The sequence below is a fragment of the Schizophyllum commune genome, assembly GCF_000143185.2.
Source record: "Schizophyllum commune H4-8 unplaced genomic scaffold SCHCOscaffold_6, whole genome shotgun sequence".
Classification (NCBI taxonomy): domain Eukaryota; kingdom Fungi; phylum Basidiomycota; class Agaricomycetes; order Agaricales; family Schizophyllaceae; genus Schizophyllum; species Schizophyllum commune.
Window position 1 is genome coordinate 449,853 of NW_026089543.1, and position 25,973 is coordinate 475,825.

Genomic DNA, 25,973 nt, shown 5'->3' on the forward strand with positions numbered 1-25,973 from the left:
TACAGATAGTATGCCCCTCCAACCCCTCGTAGTCAGTAATCGTCACATAGTATACCCATGTCAGTGGTCGTCTGCACCCAGTCGTCCCCATCGCACCATCCTCGTCGGTCCATTGTTCCAACTCTGCACTCTTCGCTGGCTAAGCTCGCTCACGGTAGAGCCCCAGGTTCCAACGAATCCGTCGCTCATGGACTGTATGCAGGTATCGAGAATGATCCCCCACCATCCGCCGTTGGTGTCCCCCGTGCCGTAGTCGATATGCGCCCATCCGAGGCGGTCGACTTCGGACCAGAACGCTGGGTCGTGCTCATCTGCATCGACATTCAGTCGAGGTCCTCGGAAAGCCACACAAGATACGCACTGGATGACACGATGATGCGCCGGACGGCCACGCCCTCTCGTTGTTCTAGTTCCTCCTGCACCTCTTGCACGCGCCTGACGTAGGCCGATAGAGGGGCAAAGCACTCGCTCATGGGCACATCACCACATACCTCGACGAAGTCGCCTCGCCGAACGTGAACAGAGATGAACTACGAGAAACAGTCGTCAGCAACTGTGTGCGATTACCAAAGGCATAACGCACGCTTGGGACAGCATCCCCCGGCGACAGCGCAAACGCTCGACGCAGCTGCGCCTGAGCCCGCTCTCGTACCGCGCGCGTAAACCGCACATGCCGTCCCGCCATCCACCACGCAGGCCAATACGACCCCGCGCTGTGGTCCAGATTCAGATCCGCCGTCGACGACACGAAGTACGTGAAGTCAAAGCACGCTAGATGATCATCTGGAGGCAGGGTCGACTGCTGCGCCTCGGGCGACGACCGGTACACCTGCGAGAGCACGGACCCGGGATGCACGAGCTCAGCGAGCGTCTCCGTGGCATACATGTACTCGCTGCGCGGGTCGTGGGGGACGGGGGTATAGACGACGTCGACGCCGAGCGCGTGCGAGAAATCCATGGGCGTTTGCGCGGCTTCGTGCCAGTTGGCGAGCGCCCAACAGCCGAGAGTATCTGATGCGCCGTTGCTAGCTTGGACGTCGGACCATTCGAGGACAGGTGCGCGCAGTTGAGCACGGAGATGTTCGAGGTCGAAGACGTCGCTGAAGGAAAGAAGCGGCTCGTCAAAGCCTGCCAGTGCAGCGACTCGGTGAGTACTGGTGAAGGATATGAGAGCAAAGCTGCACTGACCGACATGCCCGTTAGCGATGAAAGGTGGTATGATGGGTACGCGCTCCGATAGCAGCGCAAGGTAAAGAACGTGGAACTGGTTCTTGTTTTAGCATCGCGTCCTTGAAGAGGCTACAGGAGAGACAACGACCTACTTGAGAGATGATCTGGTTGCCTAAGACGCGTTAGGATTGGCCTCGCGATCCTGAACGCAAATGAACACTCACTGAAGCCTACGGGACCGCCCCATTGTACCAAGTACTTGACGTCCGCTCTCAACTTGTCTGGGACAGTTCATGATCAACTCTCCGTCACTTCAACCTCAGACACCGTCGCCCACCTTTGAAAGAGGCCGCGCCAATTTTCGAGGGCCGGACAAAATGCCGGGTGTCCCAGGGCTGACTCTCTCCAACGAGCGCGACGGTTGCGGATGGGGCCTGTGAGACATCCGCGGCGGGGGACGACCGATAAACACTCAGCGGCAGCAGAAACACGATCGCAACGGTGACCAGCGCAACCGCGACGCGCCTGCCGCTGCCCAGGGTGCTCGCGGGCGACATGAGGGACGTGGTGGACGGGAAGGACGGCGGGCGTGCAAAGCATCTATTCTCGCAGTCGTGCTAGGGCGCTACATAGGGGGCGGCACGGTAGCAGATCGGCGCGGCTGTCAAAAAATCGATATGCATGGAAGAATTCTGCAAGGTACAAAAATTGCCTTATCGGGATATAAAGGCACCTGGGTTCAATCAGCACGTGCGACTTGTTTGTCTTCGGAGTTGGCCGAGCGAGGCCTTCAATTTTGCCTGCCCAATTGCGAAGGAGGATAGCGGAGGATAGTTTGATTCTAGTCTACGGTTGTCCATGGTACAGCCTCGTCGAGATGGATATGTACAATATTCTAGTGATCGTCCGCCCCAATCTTGCCCCACCTCACCATCCGCGTTGGACCCCCGCTCCACTCCTGGACCCTCCTTTCGCTGATCAAGCTGACTGTGGAATGCGCGGTTCCGACGAACGCTGACGCCATGGACTGAATGCAGGCGTCGAGGACGATCGCCCACCAGCCTTCCTGTTCCTCGGTAGTATATTCGGCGAAAGAGTAGCCGAGCGCTTTCAGGTCTTGCCAAAATTCGGGTTCCCGTTCGTCTGTGAGGCACGAGTCGGTCAGTCAGACGCAGCAGGTAACAAATATTCATGCACTTACTGGACTGGACCACGACGTGCTCTACATGCACTCCGCGATTCGCCAGCTCATCCTTCACCTCTTGCACGCGTCGAACGTACGCGGGCATCGCAGGGAAGCATTCGTTCTCGGGAACGCCGTGGCACCATTGCCCAAAGTCGCCCCGTCGCATATGGACAGAGATGAACTGATCGGACGACGTCAGAAAACACACCGTCTTGTGGGAAGGGGGACGAACCGGAGGTATCTCAGCGAACGCAGGCAATCCCATGGCCACCCGAAGGTGCTCTTGCGCCATGTCCACCACCTTCGGTGCAAATCGCAGGTACTGCCCGACCATACGCCAAGCTGGCCAGGACAGGCCCTCGTCCCAGTCCAGATGCTCTCCAGAGGAGGACGCGAAGTACAGGTAGTCGAAGCAGGCGATGTGCTTGTCCGGTGGGTTCTTTACGTACGCACCAGGCATGGATTGCCGCTGCTGGGTGGCTAGGCGGCTCGGGTACAGCACGTCGGCGAGCCCGACGAGCAGGTGGTGACTCTTTCCCATAGCCGACTTCGGCAATTCCGAATACGAGGCGTTGACACCGAGGCTGGCGGTAACGGCGGCGGGCATTGCATTGTGCAGCGCCCAGCAGTGCATCTCTTCGCGTGTGTCGTTGGAAGGCTTGATGTCGCGCCATTCGATGACGGGCACGCGTAGTTGAGCACGCAGGTGGGTAAGATCGAAGACCTCGCGGAATGGTAGAAGTTCGTCTCCGGCTGGGGGGTACGTCAGACTGCTAGCTTGCGAGTAGTGAGTAAGCAGACGCACCGATGTGTTTGTTCGCGAGGAACGGGGCCACCACCGGGACTCGCGTGGTAAGAAGGCCGATGTAGATGAGATTGAGCTGAGGGGAGGGGTACGGTTGATAAGCATGCACTTTCGACGCGCAGAGGTCTCTCTTACCATGCCCAGGAACTGATTCGCTATGACAAGGTTAGCATACAACCACGAATCGGTCGAATGAACGACATACTCATACCCAGGCCCATCCCCCACTGCGTAACGTACAGCTCGTCCGGGCGCAGATTATCTAGGAGCCTCTCTCAGTTGCTTCCTTGCCAACGCCCAAGCAGAACCACGCACCTCTCAACAACGACGACGCATTCCCCGACAGCACGCTCTGCACGCCCCAGGGCGTGTCCGAGTCGCCGTACGTCGCCATCGAGAACGCCTTTGGGATACTCGACGGCACGAAGGCGAGCATACTCGTCGACACGCTCTCCACCCGCACGAGCGTCCAGCACAGCAGCGATGCGCCGGACAACAGCAGCAGCACCGACGCGCCCATCCTCCCAAGCACGGGGCCCATGGCGAGCAGCATGGCGAGGCGGTCGAGGGGGGTCCAGGAGAAGGCGATCGGGGCCGAGGGTCTGCGCGAAGCCTTGAATACCGTTCCCGCCCTATAATAGATTAGCTCAGCTTTGTCTTGGGCGACTCGTACATCGCAGACGCGGTGACGTGCTCACAAACGCGGGTGCGCTCGATCGCCCGGTGCGGGCGGGGTGCTGTCCGGAAGCAGATATGGCGCGCATCCTCTTCCCCTATTCCATTCTGTGTGGGCGCTTATCCCGGTTGACGAAGGCGCCGAAGGTACTTTGAGACAAGGGTGAGTAAGGCAGGGGATAGTGACTCAAAATGAGCAGCAGAGCGCCCAGAGGAGGAGTATATGCCCGCAAAGGATAGCGGTGCTCTTGCAGGAGACAGAAGCGATGAGTTGACTCAGGATGCGCACGGACGCTGAGAGGGCAGGGCAGACCACTGGTATAGTAGAACGACAAGATCGAGCGTGACAGTAGTGTCCGTCGCTGTTCATGGCAGGTACTCGGCAGCGGCAGGTCCAGGAGAAGAAATACCGACTCTGAGCCAAAATATGTATGAGATCGCGCCCGGGAAGATGAATACACGCAGGGTTGACCAGGACATTCAATGTGTACTCGAGACCCATTTCAGAGCGTCGAGCGAGACAATCGCATTGTCTCGTGCGATTCTTTGCAAGTTGCCGATGGACGCAGGTAGAGAGAGCGGCGATCAATCAGACGCAGAGAGGTACGCAGCCGAGATAGTTCAGTCGCGCAAGAAAGGAGAGGTGGATCGAAGGCGGCGAGTCTACACCTGCTGCTGAGAGGGCGATGGTCGGTCGAGCGCCTACTGGACTGCATCGGCAGGAGGTAAAGCTGTAAAATGGCCTCAAGTCAATCAGATAGCGCAGAGACCAATCTGTCGCGTACTTACATTGCAGATGACCATCATTCCATGCGTCTGCCGCGCTGTAAGAGCGAGTGAAGCGGTGGGAGGACGCCCGAGGTAATATCTTCTCCAATGAGAAGCCGTACTTACTAGGATAAGTGACAAAATTCGCCACAGTTCGAAGCGCTAGTTGTCCACATGTTAGCCATATCCTCCCTGGAAGCGCCTCAATGACTGCACTACCTCTCGTTACCCTATTAGAAGCTATTCAGAAGGCCGTCTTGCGACGTTGCGCCGCCCATCGCAGCAAATCGATGACTCACGATGTATCGGCGTACTTCTTGAATGGTGTACAATAGAGAGAAGGCCTCGCTCATGAGCTCAATCAGCCATTGCCTGAGAGATATGTCAGAGATGGATGATAAAGACGCACACGTGTATCCCAAGAATTAAGCGCCCTCAGCCTGGTGCTGATGCAATGCTGTAGCGGCAGGCATGCGCGCGCGGTATTTCCTATCCTCTTACTTACCCTTAACGGCATCCTGAATGACTTTGCAGAAGCCCGTCCGGGCAACGTCGGGGCCGCGTTGCCTAGGTACTGCGGAGGAAGTATGAGTATGACAGACTCGAGGCAGAGAGGCAGTGAGAGTTACAGGGTTCGAGTCATGGAGACACGTACCGTCCAAACACTCAACGTTACGATATTTGGTGCAACGAAATGGACTACGTACGCGCGCCGCGGCGTTCGATTCTGTTACCAAGGGCTACGGCCATGAGAAGAACACGACGACTGCTTCTGTAGCTGAAACCAGCGCCGAGTCTTGGTATGAGAAGTTCCTGCCGGCCTCGCTCAAAGATCACCTTGGAATCGGGAATGAAGACAAAGGAGGCCAAACCCGCGCAACATTGCAGGCAGCTCTGTCGATCCTGAAGTCTCGTTAATTCTTGATGACCAAACGTTCGTCACTATCGAGACGCGGGGTAAATCGACAAGTTGGAAGGTGATGTACAGGTATCCGACCGTAACGTACCTATTTGGAGCATGAACGGCAGTCATTGTAGACAGCGCAGCAAATTCAGCGGCCTTTAGCTGATTGGAAGGGTATGCAGAGGTATACGGGAGATGCAACGTTGAAGTAAGTGGCGATGCGTCTGCGGTCGCGCGTACGAACAAGCGAAAATACCGCTCATTGTGTCGCATACCAATCATTGTGCCGCAGGGAGTGTGCTTACAGACTCAATCACGCGCACAGATTCTCTCGCAGACTGCCGTTCTCGCAGTCCATTGTCCACAGCTTCGATAGCGCAAGGTGAGTCTCAGCAGTGCGACTGACTGCGCTGAGGTACACTGTTCGGTAGCTCAAGCCGAGCAGCCTAAGACGCGCGTCGACGGCATCCTGCGCAAGTGAATGAGCAACGGGAATAGAGTCTGAGTGCGAGTGTTCCTTACCAACTCAAGACGGTTCCGTACCGGAGGCGGTGGTCAGTAGCACAAAGGCAGCGCCATCGATGGGGCGGCCATCCCGGTCTACGCGCCTCGACTTTCACGCCGCATGCAGATCATGTCAAGTAGCACACACACCGCGTGCAATGCCCCCGGAGCAGCCGGGAAGAGACGCGTGAATGATGCGCCCCGTCGGTCTTCATGAGCGCGCAATGGTCTCAACACCGCTTCGCTTTAGCTAGACAATGCGCCTATGCATGCTCCGGCAGTGCCTTCGAGTCTTCTTTGCTCCTGAGTGGAATTTTGCAGTTGAGTCGAAGTCGCGCAAGAGTTCGGGGCTCCCATAATACCACAGCATGGGCGGATCTCCCAGCGTGAGTGTGGCGAGGGAACAAAGGGATGCCCGCTGAGAAGATGGGAGGCGGTGTGAGAGTCGGACATCGGATGACGAGATCGTATCACGTGGCATCAGCAAACGCGCCACGTGGAGTTCCCGTGCGCTTGTCCCGCGCAAACTGCGCTCAATCGCCGCGTATGTAGCACACTGATTGCTGGAGATCCCGATCGGCTAGGAGACTGGGGGCCGATGGATTGAGTGGAATCCAGTGCAAGGAAGGCCGGATGATTGGCCATAAAGATCAGGTGTGGCACAGACAATAAGACAGAAGGACTTCGAAAGCGGACGCTGCACACCTTCCGTGGGTTCCCCATCGCAGCGAACAATAGGGAGATCGCGGTCGAGGGATATCGAAGATGTGTGGACCATAGCGAAGCAGTCGAACTCCGGCAAGACGGCGCTTGAATACCGAGGAGCTGTAGAGTTCGCACGGTTGGCCGTTGCAGGATGATTTTGTAGAGGGTGTCGTTGTAAGGTGCGTGGGATAGCGCGCTGCATACCGGATGGGGATCATTGAAAGGAGAGGGGGATCACGACTAGATTGCGGTTTGTCGAAAAAGCTGTAGAGATAGGTGTGGACCAGGGGAGCGACGCACGAGGGGCCGTCGCGCGCTGCGCAAGGATATATCGTGCGCCGCGCGAGATTTTGGCATGCGCCGCGCGCAGCTTGGCTCGCGATCGCTCTGGGCACCCCCTCGCCAAGATGTGCCCGTCGCACGCGTCCGTCGCGACGACGGCCCGCCCGCTTAGCCTGGCGAGTGATGCGGGGCCCTGTGAAAGACATTGCAATGATAGGCGAGGTCACTTCAACTTGTGAGAGCGCCTCGCGAACGTTCGCTGGTTATACGACCTCGAGCTCGCTGATGCCACCCCTCTTGAGCGCCGTTCACCCGAGGCGCTAGCTGAGGATGGCTGCGACCGTGGTTATGGATAGAATAGCCATCGCTTGCGAGACTGTGGTGAATGGCGACGGCCTGCGGTTAATGATATCGCTCGAGGCAGCAATGAATGGTGAGCACTGCAGGCGCCTAAATATCCGCGCGAAAGACGGTCGGTCGATGACTCACCAAAATGACTGCCGCGGCAGACTCGCGGTAAATGGTCCTGGAGAGCCAGAGGCGAAGTGACCCAACTCTACTGCTTCAAGTTATCCGTCCATACCGTGACTGAGCATGGGACTCTCGCGGCGCTTTGCTCGTTGCGCGACGACATATCAACTGAAGGCGCCGCGCACAGAAAGGGCATAGACTTTCATTCGGGGAGAGGAGGTCAACAACACAGAGTTTGCGCGATGAACGTCGTCGTATTTTGGGGTCATGAAGTTTTGAAGACCGCTGTCATGACGGCCGCGGCCCGCATCCTGCTTCGGGCGCGCAGTGAGAGGCGCGTCGACTCTGTGCCAGAGGCTGTCCAGAGGAGCTCCGATGGATAGAGCGTACAGAAAAGTTAGCTGTGCAAGGGAAGAGCGTACGGGCGACAATAATACGGGAGCTCCGGTCTGTGGGGCAATTGTCTTGCAGTCAGACCAGCGGAGGAATCGTGTTCTCGGCCTGGCGCTTGGCGTTGCGCAGTCAGGATCAACGCACGTGCAACAAAAATATCAGAAGAAAAGCAGAGGATTCTTCATCCAACGTTGTGAGAAGCTATCGCTCTACAGAGGGGTGTAGGACCTGTAGAAAGAACGGTGCCGATGGTCGAGAATAGAGAGATGTCGATTGATCATAGATTGAATCGGAATCAAAACCCAATGGGGAATTGATGTTCTTGGCGCGAGGCAGTGCGTAATTGATGGCATCAAGCTTAACAGCTTTCCTTGTTGAGACTTCGATTTCGCGTTCACAGTTCTGCAACAACCTATAAGACCCTCCCTCTCGAGGGCAGAAGAGCTACAGCCGTTCCTTATTCCTGACCTCTAGCTCTTCTCGCGCGCAATCTCGTCCGTTTTCCATGGCCCACACCCCCAGCGACTCGCCTGTCGTTCCTGCGATCGTCACCACTGACCTCAGCTCCAAGCCCAACATCGTCCTCTCCGACGACGCGGACAATGCCACAGACCACCCCCACCGAAGCCTCTCGCCTCCTCCAAGCGGCGCAGGGCTTCTCTCCCCAGCATCGCCCTCAGGGCGCGCCTCCCTCGAGGTTCCCATGTCTCCCTCTTCCGCAGCCTCGGACGACGGCACTCTCACCACTCCCCCATCCCCAACACTGTCAAATCACTCCGACATGCCTAATAGCACATCATTAGCGCTCCGCGACAACAAGCCCGACGCGTCGAGCGGCATGTCCTCCCTCCACCTGCTCTCGCCCGACGCGCACCACCAGCACAGAAGAAAGGGCTCGATTGCGAGCGACATGACGCAGCAGGACGCCCCCAGCGATGACGCACACCATTTGCGGCACGTCAAGTCGAACACGACGAGCGTCACGCACGTCGACGAGGAGCGTGCGCGGCACGAGGCGGAGAGCAAGCAGCGTGATGCGAAGCATTCATCCGATACGGGCCAGGGGGGCGAGGGCGACGAGGAGGAGGGCGCGGAGGGGAAGGGCGCGCGGGCGGCGCTCGAGCAGGATGAGAACCTGGACCCCGCGCCGTTCCAGTTCCGCCCCTTCTCGCTCGCGCGCATGCTCGATCCGAAGAGCATAACCGCGCTCGAGGATATCGGGGGCATAGAGGGGCTCACCAAGGGGCTGGGGACGTCCGAGGCGCGTGGCCTCTCCGATACGTCGGGCGGCCACAAGCCACCGCCGGGCTCGAACCCTCCTACCCCGGGAGGTGCGCCGCCGTCGGGCGCGACGGACCCCTTCAACGCCACTATCGAGGACCGGCAGCGTGTGTATGGGCCGAACACCATCCCTGCGCGCGCCAGCAAGACTTTGCTGCAGCTCATGTGGATCGCGTTGAAGGATAAAGTCTTGGTGCGTTTCGCCACTTATGCCCCCCGTTTGTGGCACTGACAATATCGCAGGTCTTGCTATCTATCGCGGCAGTGATTTCGCTCGCACTGGGTCTCTTCCAGGATTTCGGGCCTTCGCACGACCCAGATGACCCACAAGTCGATTGGGTCGAAGGTGTTGCGATCGTGGTTGCCATCATCATTGTCGTACGTGCCTCGGTTAATTGCGTCATCCTGTCAGCCTGACTTTGCCGGCAGGTTATGGTTGGCTCCCTTAACGACTGGCAGAAGGAACGGCAATTCAAGACGCTGAACGAGAAGAAGGAGGAGCGTGGTGTCAAGGTCATTCGCGACGGCGTCGAGAAGGTCATTGACATCAAGGTGCGCCGCTTTTTTGTCGCTTTTTTTGCGATATTTACATCCACTTTAGCAAGTCGTTGTTGGCGATATTGCGCTTCTGGAGCCTGGTGAAGTCGTCCCGTGCGACGGTATCTTCCTTTCCGGACACAACGTCAAGTGCGACGAGTCTGGCGCCACTGGTGAATCCGATGCTATCCGCAAGCTCCCGTACGCGGACTGCATCGCGCTGCGGGATAAGTACTTCGAAGAGAGTCCGTGCATTGTCATTCGCAGTATTGTGATGTGTATTGATTACGAATCTCAGAGTCCTCCCAGGGCATTACGGTCGACAGGGACGAGATCCCCGGCCACACGGACTGCTTCGTCGTTTCTGGCAGCAAGGTGCTCGAGGGTGTTGGCAAGTACGTCGTCGTCGCTGTCGGTCAGAAGAGCTTCAACGGTCGTATCATGATGGGTGCGTGCATGTCTCATCCCGAATGACCGCATTTAGCTGATATTCTCAATCGCGTCGTCCAGCACTTCGCTCGGATGGCGAGAACACGCCTCTGCAGCTGAAGCTCAACAACCTTGCGGAGCTGATTGCGTACATCGGTGGCGGCGCTGGTCTTCTGCTGTTCGTGGCGCTTTTGATCAGGTTCTTCGTACAGCTTGGGACGGGCGAGCCAGTGAGGTGAGTTTTGGGATTTTTGTGATGAAGGAAAGATTTTGACGATTCAAATAGGTCCGCAAGCGAGAAGGGTATCGCTTTCGTGAATATCCTTGTCATCTCGGTCACCCTCGTTGTCGTCGCTGTTCCCGAAGGTATGCCACGCTCTTCTGCGCACTCTCCCCTGCTCACAATGTTCCAGGTCTTCCTCTCGCCGTCACTTTGGCTCTCGCGTTCGCTACGAAGCGGATGACGTACGAGAACCTTCTCGTTCGTGTCCTCGGGTCTTGCGAGACGATGGCCAACGCCTCAGCCGTCTGCACGGACAAGACGGGCACGCTCACGCAGAACGAGATGACGATCGTCGCGGGTTCGCTCGGTGTCAAGGCCAAGTTTGTCCGCTCGCTCGAGGAGAACAAGGCGCGCACGAACGCCGCGGACTCGGAGGCTGCGCCGGAGGACAAGCTTTCGAAGCAGAGCGGCGACTTCTCGCTCGACCTCTCGGAACTCAACAACATCCTCCCGGAGTCCCTGAAGACGCGCTTGAACGAGGCCGTCGCGATCAACTCGACGGCTTTTGAGGACACGGACGCGGAGACCGGTATCACCTCGTTTGTGGGGAGCAAGACGGAGACGGCGCTGCTGAAGTGGGCGAAGGAGCTGGGGTGGGGCGACTTCCGCGCGGTGCGGGATGGCGCGGACGTCGTGCAGATGATCCCGTTCTCGAGCGAGCGCAAGGCGATGGGCGTCGTCGTGCGCTCGAAGGAGGGCAAATACCGCGTTTACATGAAGGGCGCGAGCGAGATCCTCAGCAAGCGCTGCTCAAGCCACGTCGTCGTCTCCAAGGATGGCGCCTCGAGCTCATCGGGCGACGTGGAGACCCAGCCAATCGACCAGGCGGCGGCGGACAACATCAGCCGGACGATCATCTTCTACGCGAACCAGACGCTGCGCACGATCGCGCTGTGCTACCGGGACTTCGAGCAGTGGCCGCCTGCGGGCGCGGAGGTCGACGAGGAGGGCGAGGTCGCGTACGATGTGCTCGCGAAGGACATGGTTCTCCTCGGCGTCGTCGGCATCGAGGACCCGCTGCGCGATGGTGTCCGTGACGCGGTGGCCAAGTGCCAGCGCGCCGGTGTCGCGGTCAAGATGTGCACGGGCGACAACGTTCTCACGGCCCGGTCTATCGCGCTGCAGTGCGGGATCTTCACGCCCGGCGGTATCATCATGGAGGGCCCGACGTTCCGCGAGCTCTCGAAGGAGGACATGCTGGAGATCGTGCCGCGGCTGCAGGTGCTCGCGCGCTCGTCGCCGGAGGACAAGAAGATCCTGGTCAACTCGCTCAAGTCGCTCGGCGAGATCGTCGGTGTCACGGGCGACGGCACGAACGACGGCCCCGCGCTCAAGACGGCGAACGTCGGCTTCTCGATGGGCATCGCGGGCACGGAGGTCGCGAAGGAGGCGTCGGACATCATCCTCATGGATGATAACTTTGCGTCGATCGTGAAGGCGATCATGTGGGGCCGCTGCGTGAACGACGCGGTGCGCAAGTTCTTGCAGTTCCAGATCTCGACGAACGTGACGGCGGTGATCATCACCTTTGTGTCTGCTGTTGCGTCCGACGAGGAGGAGTCGGTGCTTTCCGCTGTGCAGCTGTTGTGGATCAACATCATCATGGACACGTTCGCCGCGCTCGCGCTCGCCACGGACCCAGCGAGCGAGTCGCTGCTCGACCGCAAGCCGGAGAAGAAGTCCGCGCCGTTGTTCTCGGTGCACATGTACAAGCAGATCTTGTTCCAGTCCATCTACCAGGTCACGGTCATCCTCATCTTCCACTTCATCGGCTTGCGCATTTTGGGCTTCGAGAAGAGCGAGAACAACGACTTGAAGGTGCAGACACTGGTCTTCAACGCCTTCGTCTTCGCGCAGATCTTCAACTCGGTCAACTGTCGCCGGCTGGATGACAAACTTAACATCTTCGAGGGCGTCCTGCGCAACTGGTACTTCATTTGCATTACACTTCTTGGTACGTTTTTCTATTCTTTGTTCCGTCGTTCGCTCGCTGATCTCTTCATAGAAATCTGCATTCAGATCGTCATCGTCTTCGTCGGTGGTGCTGCGTTCCAGGTCACTCGGATCAGCGGTCGCGAATGGGGCATCTCTCTCGCGCTCGGTGTCGTCTCTATCCCGCTCGGTGCTCTCATCCGTTTGATGCCTACTCCGCCGTTCCAGTGGCTCTTCCAAAAGGTTGGGCTCTTCGGCAAGCGGGAGGTGCTCCCGACGACTAGTCCCGAAGCCGAGGAGGACAAGTGGGCTGGCGCTGTCTCGCTCGTGCACGATAACCTTGGGGCGTTCGCCAATATCCGCGGCGGTCGTGTTCGCTCGTCGTCGTTTGTCATCAAGAGTCGGTCGGCGAAGCTGAACAAGGATAAGCATGGGGATGCGGCGGTTCCGCCAGTTACTTGGTACGTGCCTTTGTTTCTCGAGGTGATTCGCCATATCCTGACCGTCGTTCGCAGGTCCTCTATGCTCACCATGGCCCCGACGCTCATGGCCGGCGCCGTCGTCGCCGGCCAAGGCTGGAAACAGCGCGGCTCGCTGTCCGACCCCGCCAGCACCGATCCGTCCAGATCATCTGCCGCGTTATGGGAAGGGAAGATACAGCTGCATCCGGACACGGACCCAGAAGACCCGGTTTACAAGCGCTTTGGCAGCGGTGGACGCAATACTGTATAACATCATCATATTCATCCCTTAGACATCATATCTCTTGAGCATCCTTACTGCACTTGAGCTATCGAGCATCCTTGTTTTCCTTGAGCACATGGAGGACGGCCTCCTCTGTGCGCTCAAGTACCTCCATTGCGTTTGGCATCCTCGATACAGTCGAGCATTTCTGATACACGATTTCCGTCGCTTTCTTTTTGGAAGACTGGGCTTGTTACACTATGCGCCTTGGTTAATGTATCGATATTGCACGGATAGGAGCGGTACGGACATGGTGGCTGTTTGACGTATCGCGTGTCCATATTATGACCTATGCGAGTCGACTTGAGCTCGCTTCTTGACAATGAAAACTAACGAGGCTGCGATGCCCACTTATCTTGCTTTCATCGGGAAGACCGTAGATGGCACGTCCATAGTGTGAAATGCTTGTTGTGGACCTTGGTGAAAGCAACTCGCAAGCCTAAGGTGCTCGGTATATATTTCACAGAAGGGAGCAGTTCGCGAGGCAACATCCATCAAACAAGAGCAGTGATGATGGCTGAATGCAGGGATTTGTTGATAGATGTTTGTATTTGTACCAGTCAACAGTCAGAGAAATAGAGCTTTCGTTCTCGAATGATGGTAGCTGATCTCAGAAACCAAAATCGAGCTGAGACAATCGACTTGCTGGTCGCATGAGCGCTGAACTTCAAAAGGAACATGACGCCTGATTCATCCGCTGGCATTCCCTCAGCTAACGCCACTCGTGCTACCTAATGCTTGAACCCTTCGACCTTCCGTGAAGCCTTGCAACACGCCGCACCCCAGCCGCCCTCGCAACCTCAACAACCCGACGTCGCGCCCTGTCCTTTTCCTCCTCCGCCTTTAGCACCCTCCAAGCCGCACGCGCCGCACCCCAGTCCCCTCGCTGGTAGAACGCCTTGATGAACATCTTCAACATCGGCCGGACGTGCCGTGCGAAGGACGTCGCGCTGGGCAAGGGCTCTAGCACCTCGAAGATATCCTGCACTTGACTTCCGCCTCCAACACTGCTTTGCAGGACGCCGCCATCATTCTCAACACGTCGCGCAGATCCGCGTCGACCGTGGATGACCTTGTCGGCACCGAACACAGGCTTCTCCCTCCCGACAACGCCGCGCATGACGTGATCGTACAACGCCGCGAGGTCCTCTGAGGCCAGCGCGCGCCACCGCAAGAGCGCCTTCAGCACCAAGTTCGTCGTCACCGCGTCTGGGACGAAGCCCGCGGTGCGCACCAGGGTGTCCCGCGCGCGCACGACGTTCCGGACGAGGTCGCATCCAGAGCGCCGGACGGAGACTTGGGTCGTGTGCTCGCCAGGCTGGCTTGCAGGTCCCTCGATTTGACTTACACGCGCGCCGATTTCGCGGGATTCCGAGACAGCGCGACGCCGGGAGAACACGCGAGCGATGATTGCGTTGCCGAGCAGGGTGCGGGTGTGCGTGTCGAGGACGTCGCGGGACTGGCGGTACACCCGTCTAGCTGCGCTGATGCGCCCAGTTTCCAAGAGCGTAGCGATGACCCGGCGCGACTCGTCGCTACCACCTCCCGCGGAACGGAGGCGTAGCAACTCCGTGTCGGGACCATGACGGGGGCCTTCAACCTCGTCCGCATCATCTCGCCCGCGTACTTGCATCGCCAACCGAGTCGCAGACGCGCGCTCGAGGCTGACCACAACATACCGCCGCAGCGCGCGCCCCACCGCCGGACTCGCATGCCCCGCGAAGCCTCCCACACCCGCCGCCATCCTGAACTCCCGCCTCGCAACCAGCAAGCGGACCAGAAGCCTACAGAACGGCAGCGTGATCCACGTCGGTGCGTACTGGGCCAAGCGTGCCACGAGATGCATGCCCTCCTTCGCGCAACTGGAGGAGATCAGGATCGCGATGCACCCGCGCAGGTCGTACCGGAGGGCGTCGGGATAGGGAATAGGCAACTGCAGGAATGCTGCATAGAGCTGGCGCGCAGCGTCGCGCGGGAGACGATCCCACCGACCCCGTCGCAGCGCGCGCAAGATCGCAAGTAGGAGCGTTGTCTGCTGAGGCGTGTCCTGTAGGGACGGCAGAAGGGAGATCGCCGCCTTCGGCGAAGTGGGCGCCAACGCTGCGCCAAGCATGAACAGAGCCTCTGGGGGCAACGGGATGTTGTTGGCTGCACAGTGATTGACGAGGGCATGCGCGGCGGAGAGGTCGCGAGCAGCGAGAAGCTTCTCGATCACCACGCCAACGGCGTCCGAGGCCACCTCTACCGGAACATTAGCCAGCGGCGCCAGCACATCCCTCCAACCCCCAGCGTGCGAAGCCGTCGCGCGCGCCTCCAAAAACGCATGCACAAGCCCACGAACCGACGCGCGCGCCGACTCCGAAGCCAGGTGCGGCAGATGAAAGAGCGCCCTCGACTTCGCAAAGGCGACGCAGCGCGCGGCCAGCTTCGCGTCCTTCGTCCACGCAGCGAGGCGGAGGAACGTCGCCACGATCGCGCGCGCGACGACAAGCTCGTGACCCGCTTTCGGGTAGGTGGTGGATGCCTCCCAGGCGATCCAGCAGGACGCGATGAGCGAGCGCGCGACGTCGACGTCCGCTGGGAAGCCGATGTCGGCCTGCCGCGCGAGAATGTCCAGGAGGCAGATGGTGCGCCAGCTTACGACGAGGGTGTCTTCCTTGCCGGTATACCGCGGTAGGGGAGCCGACCCACAATGCGCGTCGAAGGCGACGCTATAGGCCAAGAGGCAGAGCATGTACCAGCGGGTTGCCAGATCTTGGTCGAAGAGCTGGCTAACGACTTGGTGGGCCCACCGGACGGCCTCGGAAGGCAGGGGCGTGGGTTCGGTGATATGTAGTACTTGCAGGATGGCCGATCGAATGGGTTGTAGGTCGTTCGTCGATTGACTACGCCTACTTTCTGGGCGGTCTGTTGATGGAAGGCGGCGAATCTTCTGAAAGCGAGTACGGAGGGCTTTCATGATGCAAGATTGGGCGGAAGCTGAGGAATGCGTCCGCTCGGAGAGGACAATGGGCCATATGAAATCGAGAAGCGCGTCGTCAAGCGTATGAAAGGTTTCGAGGAGGAAAGAGACGCGACCGATTAACTGGCGGTGAGACGAGGGTCGTTGGATGGTCGCTATAGCGCGAAGGTAAGGAAGGTGTGCCTTGGGATCGGGGGTAGCGCGTCGTAGTCTATCGTAGTATGCCGAGGCAGTCTTGAAGGCATCGTGGCGGACATGATCTAAACGAACGGTGAGAAGGCGCAGACGTACGTTAAGATGAGACGCACCTATGGTCGAGCTCGTTATCAAGGAGAGGTATGCGAGCATTGCCCAATGCAGATCGGATGTGCTGAACGCCTTGCCCTGTTCTTCCATGTCCTTGACGATCTCGAGAATGACGTCCCAGTACACGCCTGGCGGTTTGCTTTGCGATCCCCTAAGCACAGGTATTCGACGCGTGGAAGTTAGCGCGGTGTTCGCATCCGTCTGCATCCCGAACACATGGGCCAAGAGGCTAAAATGGCTAGGGGATAGATGTGCGAGGTGTCCGCGGTGCTTGACGGCTTTATACAGGTTGTAGAGTTGCTCTGGGGTGTACGCAACGCGGTGACGCGGGTCGGAAATCCAGTGGCGCAGTCTATAGAGTGCCAGCTTTCCGGGGGGTATCAGGTTGGTGTCTTCGCGCGCCGGCGCCTTCGCAGCCCCTCGTACTGGCGTCGAGCGCTCCTGCGCAGCATCCGCTTCACTTGAGCGGTGCGCTGCAGGTGTGTCTCGGGAAGGAAGAGGGGTAGTACTGCCTGCGGTCCGAGGAATAATGACAGCCGGAGGGATAGAGGTGCATGCCGGCGTCAACTTCGTCTGCGTCTTCGTCTTCGTCTGTGCAGAGCGCTGTGTGCGGTGTAGTAGCGCGCTCCTCGTGTAGAAGCTGGGCTCAATGTGAGATCCTATTCTACCCTCACATATTCGGGCACACGCACCGACTGCTACTGCCGCCTCCGCCCAGTCGGTGGACGGTTGACTGGCCCCATCGCAACATTCCATTGCATGGAACCGAGGATGACCGTCCAGACCAAGCTGCGCGTTGTCCCCAGACGCCTTGCTCCTCTGCTCTCGCCGTGGGGTTCAGCCGGCGCGCGTCTTCAAAACTTCACGCGTCGGAGGAGAGGTATGAGTGACCGGCATCCGCCGCCGACGCGTCCGGTATTTGGCTCAATTTGATTGGCTCGCACCAAGCGGACAAACAAATCGACCAAACAATGGGCTTGTTCCCGACTTTCATCTTCAGAACTTCCTTCACCGTTCTATCCAAGAGAAAAAATCTCTCGCTCGCTTTGTCCAGACTCGCCTTTCATAGTCGCGTCTTTGCGCGAAAGAATAGGGCCCTTCGAGCTGGGCAGGATAAACTAATCCCCAATTTGAAGTCTTCGCGCCCGAGCGGTTGAAGAGGACGACCATCCGGCACATTCTGTCGTGATATCCTACAATGCTCTGCATACAGCATGCACTTTGTCTCAGCGGAATATACGACGACGCCAGTACCTTGCGGTACTTCGCCGACGCCCAGGCAACTCAGGTAGCAACTCATCCCACAGAGGTGAGCCTTCCACAATATTCCGTGCGTTCTGACTTTTCATCTTATCCTCCCTGTCTGTCCAGGTTTTGCCGCTTCATTGTTTGACTCCCTGGTCGAGTTCAGCCCTGCATACATCTACAGTATCTGCCAAGTTTTCCGTTCATCTTGGTTATGTCTGCTTCACTTCTTGATCTTCACCTCGGTCCGTACTGCACTCCTGCTCAACGTCATTCCACCAACTCTCATTCTTGATATCTGTCCTGCGTAACCTGTGTCTTGTGGTCGTGCAGCCAACGTCGAATGCCGTTCTTCATTGTGCAAGGATCTTCTCGCTTTTCTTGCCGGCTACTGATTGTGTCCGAACTATACACCTTGGAACACTAGCTTCGGCAGAGGGGGGCTGCAACCTTTGCTTCATGAACCATTCAATCTACCTCCCACCATCCTCGTTGCATTGATCGCTTGCTGCTTAGGGTGGGTTGATCTTGATAAAGTATTATGAGGTGTTGTTCGTCATCTCGGTTACCGACTGCATTCCGTCGCTTGAGGCGACGCATACGAATACATACATGACTAGGAGAGGTCCCTGTCTTCCATGAGATCTTGAGCAGCTTGCGATGGAAGATCCATTCAGGGAATTATGGCGAACGGAGGCGAACGGTCGACGGAGGGTTATGGCCGAGCTATGTGATGGCATCAGCGTGCTCTTTGCCGCCGTTCATGATCATCATGCCCGCACGTCCTCGCCAACGACGCCGCCTGCCCTCCACTGTTGAGCGCGTCCGCTCCTTTGCAGGTCATGATACTCCCCAGGCCGTCCCGTCTATTCCTACTCAATGCCGTCCTCTTGACCACCGCACTCCTCGTCTTCCTCCTCCATCCTCGATCGGGACACGTTTCGCGCGACCTCCTCAGGTCCTGGCTTACTTCCCCACCCCAGCAAGCACTTTGCCCCTCGCCTCACGTACTTGACCGGGATCCTATCGAACACGAGCGACAGCTGTGCCATACACTTCCCACTATCATCGACGACTTCAAGGCCGAGCTCTGCTACGAACCCGAGCTCCCTAGTGCGTTCACCCTTCGTGTGTGGAGGGGGGACGCGGCTGCCTGCGAAGCAGCGGAGGCTTCCCCTGATCCGAGTGAGGAGCCAAGTTTGAGCGACTGGATCCGCCGCAATCGTGGTCCGGACTCCTTCATCCTCACCACGGACGGCGCAGAACGGATCGACACGCAGTGGAGTACATACGAGGGGAACTGCTCGTATCGCTTCGATGTTCAATTGCACAATGCGGGGGACGTATACATACGCTCGTGGCTCGCGTATGAGGTGCGCGTCTATCCGGTCCTTCCTTCCATGCGGCTGACGATCAACCAGCGCTACGAAGGCTTCAACGAGGCCAACGCGACGGGGTCACTTCCCTGGCCAGAACTGCAACTCCGCCCCCTCCTCGCGCACGCCGTCCTCTTACCCGCGCACTCCCTCTGCCGGAGTTACATCCCCTCGCCTCTGAACGCATCGCATCACCTCGCGATACCAGGGAGCCCCTACCCCGTCGACGACGACTCTGCGCTTCCAGCGTGCTCGGGCCAGGATCCGACCCGAGGCACCTACGTCCCCCACCACCCCCTCGACCTCCTAGATTCGCCCATACAGTGGCCAGCCCCTGGGGGCCGTCGAATTGGCGAGCGCTATCGCTTCGTACCCGCGGGCTGCAAGTGGAAGCACGCCGGGATGCGGTTCGCGAATATAGAGGCTTGCACGGCGAAACGACACCACATCTTGTCTATCGGCGATAGCCACGGGCGCCAGTTGCAGGACGGCCTCATCCATCGTCTCAGCGGGCTTCCCAGCGTCGCGCTAGAGTCGGTGCGGATGATGTTCTTAACTCTGTGTTGCTTTCTGATTGATTCTACTAGGGCAAGGCGGACTTCAAGAACGGCAGCGTCGGCAATATCGATTTCTTTTTCCGTTGGTTCGTCGACTTCGACACTTATGAATCTGCCGCTGCTTACAATCTGCAGGGCGCCATTCGGACATCTCTTTGCCAGCGCTGATTTGCTGGAGAGCGACGTCTGCGCCTACATGCGAAAACACCAGGTGGACGTACTCATCGTCAGCGTCGTACGTCCTGCCGTCCTGGTCCAACGCCCCAGTCCCGCTCACAGTATATTCTCAGGGATATCACTTAGCTGTCGGCCACCCGACCGCCGTCCTTCTCGAGCGTACGCGCGTGATCATGGACGCCGTCGATCGCTGCTTTCCACCGCGATCCCCATTGGAGGAGCGAACTCCTGATGGGCACGGGATACCGCATGCCCACTCGCACCAGAAGCCAAGCGCCTACACTGGACCTCGCGTGCGCATCATGCTCACCCCCGCGGCACCGGGGCCCCTCACTACGGACCGCGTCCGACGAGATAACCGGCACACCACGCACAACCGGCTGCGCTACTGGTCCGACGCGATGGTGCCCCTCGCGCGGTGGCGCGGCTGGTCGGTGATTGACCAGTTCGCGCTGACGGCGCCACTCGCGTGGGAGACGCTGGTGTCGGACGGGATACATTTTATGATGACGGATGCGCATGAGGCCTTGGTGGACGAGGCGCTCGGGAAGATGGGGATATGTCCGGAGGCGAGTGCGTATCGATAGCCTTGCAATCTGACGATACTGGGGAGATGCAAGGTACCAGCGTGAACGCGCGTGATCTGCATGAAGAATACGGTACGTCGGTCGGCCCTGCGAGATATTGCATGGCGGTGCGCGGCACTTGTCTGGCAATGTGCTACGGCCCACTCCCATACGTTCTGGGCGCACAGCTGTACGCTCAACCCCATCTTGCCTTGGCCTTGCTGTAGAGCAGGCCAGCTGAGATCGCTTGGAATTCGGCGTCATAGCTTACAGAACATTCGGACGGATTCCCTGTTTCCCGCTCTCATCCGAGGGTGATATCGGTCACTTCTCGAACAGGCTATCGCTACCCCCTTGTTGGGTAGCCACCGGGCCGCGCATTGCGCCTCATCACCAAGGGTCGGGCTGACAAGGTGAGGCAGTCCTATTCCACCACCCGTACATATGTACTCATTACATGATCGCGATCCCCATCAAGGTGCCCAATCTCAATACATTCGTGACGCCAGCAAACAGCTTCAGCATAGAAGCTTCCCCTTTAAGGCAGTCACTGGGCCAGCAGCTCCGTCGTCAAATTTCTCCGTCATGTTTGGCGGCGATGTCCAGCGATATGAACGAGTCCCGCTGCAAGGGCTAGCTGCACTGTTCATCGCGCCTTTCCTTGGCCTAATTTTCGTCGATGATCTCCTCAGGTCCGGTGCATTGGCGAATGGGTGTTTGTCACTGCGAAATCCTCGAAGCTTGCTTTCATAGACGAGGTCTGATGTGGGGAAACCTACGAGCGGCTGCATCGCCTGGCGCTCCAAATCCCGTGCAATGGTGAGTGCAACACGCCTTCTACACGAGTTGACGGTCTTAAAGTCGGAGTGGAGCACTCTTGCAGCTCGATCATCGTCTCTCCTTTCCCTCTCTTCGCTCCTTGCACTATCATTTATCTCCTTTAATCCCTTGCGTGGGTCCCTCGGTCTGCTATAGTATCGTATGGATGCTAACGACCGTTCTTCCAGACATGCAGACAAATCAGTCTCCTCCAACTCCTTCTCACCGATGGAGCTCGCCTGGTTTGTTCATTTATATGCGCGCGGCAATCTGTACTGAACATGTCGTAGACGACGCAGTCACGGTGCTTTGGCATTATCGTGCGGCAGCCCGTCGCGAATATGGCGCTCACGCCATCCTCACCAACCACGGGACAATGCCTGCGACGTACGATAATCAACAACGGGCCCTTTTCAACACCACCCCTACGGCTTCACACTACGATCATTATATAGAACCCTCTCCTCGGGGACGTAGGCGCCCGTATCAAGCGCACAGTTCTGGCGCTTCTCAAGTTCGTCAAGCAAGTTCGCCGCTACGCCTCGAGAGCTATGGATACCCATCAGGCTCTCCCGCGTACGACACGTCCTCTCTCACGCCTGCAATTTACGGTGGCCATCATGCTGAAGGTGAATGATTCGCTAGCAAGCATCTTTGAGCAATGCTGATCCTCTTGAAGCCAGTGCAACTTATCGCTCTTCCGAGAGCTTCGTGGGCCTTCAGGATGGCTGGATGGCCGATGTGCCTGTCACATCAGGTGTGTATCGCTCACAGGAACGAAAAGACAACACTGACTTGCTGGCATGACGTAGACATAGCACACACCAATTCAACGACCTACCTCAATCGCAGCCCAAGTGACTTCGCCAACGTGCCATTCCCTGACGGTTCCTTTGCGCTAGCGCAGGACCCCTTCCCTACGCCGGGCACCTTTCGCCTGTCTACGCCCGCTCGCGCGACGGGGTCCCCCGAAGCCAGGCATTACCCCCAGGCGCGCAACGAAGTAGGAACTTCGCGCCAACGGGAGGCGGCCCAACGACGTCGTCGCGCGCCGGCCCGGATGTTCTGTGACTATCCCGGATGCCACGCGTCCTTCACAAGGGGCCACAACTACAGACGTTCGTGATCACTTTTGACAAGCCGTTCAATTTCTGTTTGCTTATCACGGCCATCGCAGATCACATCCAGGGCCACGAGAATCGCAGGTCGTTCACTTGTGCCATTTGCGCCGCGACCTTCAACAACAGGAGCGCGCTTACTGGGCACTCCAGACGAATGCACCATGGCGCCATGACGAACGCGTAGGCGACCTCATCGTCGATGTACGTCGAACTCGCGCGACTTGGTTTTTCCCACCGCTGCTTTTTTACTCTTTCTACTCTCCTCACCTTTATCTGCTATTTTTTTGTCTCATCCTCTATATCTCTATATCCAGATAATATTGTACCAATATCCGAACCCCATCTCTTGCACCTATGTGGTCTTCGGTGGGGCTCGTTCCTTCGTTTTCACTACTACCGTTCATCGCTGCTTGATATTGCTATCTCGTCTTCATCGATACCATTGTAACCTATATTTCTTTTTCAGCTACACTACTGTACGCTTCTTAATCCGACCAGAACATATGGATCGCTGTGGAGCGCTGAAGGATCATGATTGACTTGGCACTTCATACTGTACAACGTGAAGCACCGCGGACTGTCGTTGAGCATTGGCGCCCAGGCGCATTCCGTGCAGGCGCATGTCCGTGGAGATCCTGGGATGCTCGGATTCATCTTGATGACGCCTATTTGTCGAAGTAGGTGCCTACCCGGCCGTTTGCGCTCATTAACGAGTTGGAGATGAGCTCGATATTAACTTCCGCCACTCCTTGAGGACACTTTCCTAATGAGCAATACGCGTGTCTGCGCGGTATAGGCGTGTGGATCCAAGTAGAGGAGCGAAATCCTGATGGGCACGGGATACCGCACGCCCACTCGCACCAGAAGCCAGGCGCCTACACTGGCCCTCGCGTGCGCATCATGCTCACCCCCGCGGCACCGGGGCCCCTCACCACGGACCGCGTCCGGCGAGATAATCGGCATACTACGCACAACCGGCTGCGCTACTGGTCCGACGCGATGGTGCCCCTTGCGCTGTGGCGTGGCTGGTCGGTGATTGACCAGTTCGCGCTGACGGCGCCGCTGGCATGGGAGACGCTGGTGTCGGACGGGATACATTTCTTGATGACGGACGCGCATGAGGCGTTGGTGGACGAGGCGCTGGGGATGATGGGGATATGTCCGGAGGCGAGTGCGTATACTCATTCTTGCGATCTGACTGGGAGGTGCAAGATATTAGCGTGGACGCGCGTGATCTGCATGGGATATCGGTACGTCGGTCGGCGCTGCGAGATATTGCATGGCGGTGCGCGGCACTGAACTAGCAATGTGCTACGATTCACTCCCATACGTCCTAGGTGCACAGTTGTACGCTCAATCACGCTTTGGCTGCCGTTGTGATCGCGTTGAATCTGAGTCATAGCTTTCAAATCGCTCGGACGAACTCTGTATTGGATTACCCGAGCGGTCCCTCGAGGAACATACGGATGCCCATACAATAACATACAGTGCTATTGTACGCGCTACGGACCCGACCGACGCACAGAAATACTTTTGTAGCAGATCAAACTCGACATCAGTTGCCTCTCCCGCAAGCCGTGAGTCACAATCCACTGTCCTGATTATCATTCTCTTTCGAAGCAACCACGCACGCGCATATGAGCAGCGAGGAAGCACGATGCATGTTCAAGAGCTGTAGGACGTCGAACGCAAATTTCTCGAGCGTCGCGCCCGGCGCCATGCGCGCGCAGAAGGCAGTCTCTTGCTCCCGTCCGAAGGTGATAGCGGCCACTTCCTGAACAGGCTATTCATTGCTGCCCCTTTTCTAGAAAACCAAGAGACCGCTGATCACGACGCCTTGTCGCGTGAGGATGGTCTGGCGAGGTATAAAACCAGGCAAAGCAGCCCTAGTCCGCATACTGTACGTACTCATTACACGAGCACAGTCCCCATCAAGATGTCCACATCGTCTACATCCAATGCCAGCATCGAGCTTCAGCGGAGATCCTTTCCTTCCAGGGCAGTCTCAGGCCCTGCAGCCCCGTCGCCAACTTCCTCTATCCGCCGAGATGTCCAGCGATATGAACGAGCACCGCTGCAAGGGATAAATGCACTGTTCCCCCCGTCTATCACCACACTTGGGACATAATATCTCCGGCGCTTACTGCAGGAATATTGTGAGCTGTTTTTGAATAAGCGAAGCATAAAGGCGAAGGGTGGATTGTGGTCCTATGGGTGGCATATTGATCGATACGGCCTCCGATTGGCTGGGCCTCGATATGCCCTTTCAATTGACCCGCGGTCTTAATCAAAAGCTGATTTAAAATATTCCCTCCATCAGCGTGCAGTAAGCGCCGGGGAATATTGAATCCTAGGTGTGGTGTATACTGGGCCTGCTTCTCGTTGATGATCTTTTTAGGTCCTCCACATTGGCGTGCGGCCATTTGTCACCGCGCAGGATGCCTAGGGTTGCCTTCATAGACGTATTCTGATGTCGGGACACACCGACGAGGAGCTGCATCGCCTGCGCGCCCCCGCTCCAAAAGTCCATGCAATATTGAGTGCAACACACCTTCGACACGAGTCTGCAGACTTAAAAGTCGGACCGGATGAGTCTTGAGCTCTATAATTCTCTTTCCTTTCCCTTCATCTTGACCGTCGTTCTTCTCAATCTTTCCCTGCCGTAGGTGCCTCGTGCTACAGCAGTATTCTTCTAGGAACTGACGCTCTACTTCCAGACATGCAAAGCCGTCAGTCTTTATCACCTACCTCCCGCCAATGGACCTCGACTGGTCTGTTCAATCTTAGGCGTTCGAGGATCCGCCTTGAACCAGCTAGAGGCGACGATATGACGGTGCCTTGGCATTATCGTGCGGCAGGCTATACCGAAAGCGACGCCCTCCCTGTCCCCACCAGCCACGCCACAATGCCTGCAACGTACGATGACCAACACTGGGCCCTTCCTAACAGCGCCCCTACGGCTTCACAACACGCTCCTTATATGGAACCCTCGCCTTGGGGGTACAATCACCCACATCACGCGCCCAATGCTAGCGCTTCTCATGTACATCAAGCAAGTTCACCAGAGCACCTCGGATACTACGGATATCCATCAGGTTCTCCCGCGTACAATACGTTCGCGCACACGCCGACAGCATATGCTAGACATTCACCTGTGGAAGGTGAATGATCCGCTACTACACGTCTTTAAATACTGACCCCTTCCGGAGCCAGTTCGCCCTATCTCTCTTCCGAGCGCTTCGTTGACTACAGAGATGGCTTCATGGCAGACGCGGCCGACATATCAGGTGCGCATCTTTCACAGGAACACAGAGACAACACTGACTCACTGGCATGACAGACCCAGCACACGCCAACGGAACGACCTACTTCAATCACAGCCCGGATGGCTTCCCGAGTGTGCCACCTCCTGATGTCGCTGTCGCCCTCGCGCCGGACCCCTTTCCTACGCCGGGCACGAGTCGGCTGCCTTCCGCTGTCGCGACGGCGTCTCCCGAAGACAGACACGATCCTCTCCCGCGCAACGAAGTAGGAACGTCGCACCAAAGGGAGGCCGCTCAACGGCGTCGTCGCACGGCCGCCCGGTTGTACTGCCCATACCCGGGCTGCGAGGCGTCCTTCACGAGGGGCCACAACTGCAGAAGTTCGTGGCTGGTTTGACACGCCGTTCGTTTTCCTCGCTTACCACGACCATCCAGATCATATACAAGGCCACGAGAACCGCAGGTCGTTTCGTTGTGCTAGTTGCGCCGCGACCTTTAACAACAAGGGCGCG

At 57.8% G+C, this 25,973-nt stretch overlaps 10 protein-coding genes across 10 annotated transcripts; 4 read left to right on the forward strand and 6 right to left on the reverse strand.

Moving 5' to 3' along the window:
• Positions 1 to 18: 18 nt before the first annotated feature.
• Positions 19 to 741, reverse strand: SCHCODRAFT_02625098 (uncharacterized protein). Its single transcript, XM_050345279.1, has 3 exons — positions 584 to 741; positions 362 to 530; positions 19 to 311 (listed from the first exon to the last, which is right to left on the reverse strand). Exons 2-3 carry the CDS (start codon positions 471 to 473, stop codon positions 61 to 63), a joined length of 363 nt encoding a protein of 120 aa, XP_050199910.1. The 5' UTR covers positions 474 to 530; positions 584 to 741; the 3' UTR covers positions 19 to 60.
• Positions 359 to 2,043, reverse strand: SCHCODRAFT_02625100 (uncharacterized protein). Its single transcript, XM_050345280.1, has 5 exons — positions 1,508 to 2,043; positions 1,395 to 1,451; positions 1,323 to 1,342; positions 1,189 to 1,264; positions 359 to 1,128 (listed from the first exon to the last, which is right to left on the reverse strand). Exons 1-5 carry the CDS (start codon positions 1,725 to 1,727, stop codon positions 470 to 472), a joined length of 1,032 nt encoding a protein of 343 aa, XP_050199911.1. The 5' UTR covers positions 1,728 to 2,043; the 3' UTR covers positions 359 to 469.
• Positions 2,044 to 2,065: 22 nt separating this feature from the next.
• On the reverse strand, positions 2,066 to 3,714 carry SCHCODRAFT_02502164 (uncharacterized protein; the record flags this gene model as incomplete). The annotated part of the gene is made up of 7 exons (XM_003031882.2): positions 2,066 to 2,313; positions 2,372 to 2,537; positions 2,589 to 3,109; positions 3,162 to 3,237; positions 3,297 to 3,316; positions 3,367 to 3,423; positions 3,477 to 3,714. 7 exons carry the CDS (start codon positions 3,712 to 3,714, stop codon positions 2,066 to 2,068), a joined length of 1,326 nt encoding a protein of 441 aa, XP_003031928.1.
• A 5,329-nt stretch (positions 3,715 to 9,043) lies between these two features.
• On the forward strand, positions 9,044 to 13,057 carry SCHCODRAFT_02502058 (calcium-translocating P-type ATPase; the record flags this gene model as incomplete). Its single annotated transcript, XM_050343127.1, has 10 exons — positions 9,044 to 9,337; positions 9,388 to 9,522; positions 9,574 to 9,696; positions 9,746 to 9,926; positions 9,980 to 10,129; positions 10,192 to 10,345; positions 10,397 to 10,476; positions 10,524 to 12,347; positions 12,399 to 12,786; positions 12,841 to 13,057. 10 exons carry the CDS (start codon positions 9,044 to 9,046, stop codon positions 13,055 to 13,057), a joined length of 3,546 nt encoding a protein of 1,181 aa, XP_050199912.1.
• A 555-nt stretch (positions 13,058 to 13,612) lies between these two features.
• On the reverse strand, positions 13,613 to 17,225 carry SCHCODRAFT_02541341 (uncharacterized protein). Its single transcript, XM_003031881.2, has 3 exons — positions 17,030 to 17,225; positions 16,340 to 16,977; positions 13,613 to 16,291 (listed from the first exon to the last, which is right to left on the reverse strand). Exons 1-3 carry the CDS (start codon positions 17,086 to 17,088, stop codon positions 13,797 to 13,799), a joined length of 3,192 nt encoding a protein of 1,063 aa, XP_003031927.1. The 5' UTR covers positions 17,089 to 17,225; the 3' UTR covers positions 13,613 to 13,796.
• Positions 17,226 to 17,338: 113 nt separating this feature from the next.
• SCHCODRAFT_02625111 (uncharacterized protein) lies at positions 17,339 to 17,747 on the reverse strand. Its single transcript, XM_050345281.1, has 2 exons — positions 17,709 to 17,747; positions 17,339 to 17,646 (listed from the first exon to the last, which is right to left on the reverse strand). Exons 1-2 carry the CDS (start codon positions 17,721 to 17,723, stop codon positions 17,401 to 17,403), a joined length of 261 nt encoding a protein of 86 aa, XP_050199913.1. The 5' UTR covers positions 17,724 to 17,747; the 3' UTR covers positions 17,339 to 17,400.
• Positions 17,748 to 18,335: 588 nt separating this feature from the next.
• Positions 18,336 to 20,312, forward strand: SCHCODRAFT_02625113 (uncharacterized protein). The gene is made up of 5 exons (XM_003032321.2): positions 18,336 to 18,955; positions 19,004 to 19,495; positions 19,546 to 19,601; positions 19,651 to 19,750; positions 19,806 to 20,312. The coding sequence occupies exons 1-5, from the start codon at positions 18,425 to 18,427 to the stop codon at positions 20,277 to 20,279; spliced, it is 1,653 nt and encodes a 550-aa protein (XP_003032367.2). The 5' UTR covers positions 18,336 to 18,424; the 3' UTR covers positions 20,280 to 20,312.
• Positions 20,313 to 21,267: 955 nt separating this feature from the next.
• Positions 21,268 to 22,203, forward strand: SCHCODRAFT_02502435 (uncharacterized protein; the record flags this gene model as incomplete). Its single annotated transcript, XM_050343130.1, has 3 exons — positions 21,268 to 21,706; positions 21,757 to 21,834; positions 21,890 to 22,203. 3 exons carry the CDS (start codon positions 21,268 to 21,270, stop codon positions 22,201 to 22,203), a joined length of 831 nt encoding a protein of 276 aa, XP_050199914.1.
• Positions 22,204 to 22,799: 596 nt separating this feature from the next.
• Positions 22,800 to 23,494, reverse strand: SCHCODRAFT_01298613 (uncharacterized protein). The gene is made up of 2 exons (XM_050341400.1): positions 22,888 to 23,494; positions 22,800 to 22,833 (listed from the first exon to the last, which is right to left on the reverse strand). The coding sequence occupies exon 1, from the start codon at positions 23,381 to 23,383 to the stop codon at positions 22,931 to 22,933; it is 453 nt and encodes a 150-aa protein (XP_050199915.1). The 5' UTR covers positions 23,384 to 23,494; the 3' UTR covers positions 22,800 to 22,833; positions 22,888 to 22,930.
• A 1,423-nt stretch (positions 23,495 to 24,917) lies between these two features.
• SCHCODRAFT_01352163 (uncharacterized protein) lies at positions 24,918 to 25,858 on the forward strand (the record flags this gene model as incomplete). Its single annotated transcript, XM_003032320.2, has 3 exons — positions 24,918 to 25,359; positions 25,408 to 25,485; positions 25,539 to 25,858. The coding sequence occupies 3 exons, from the start codon at positions 24,918 to 24,920 to the stop codon at positions 25,856 to 25,858; spliced, it is 840 nt and encodes a 279-aa protein (XP_003032366.1).
• Positions 25,859 to 25,973: the final 115 nt, after the last annotated feature.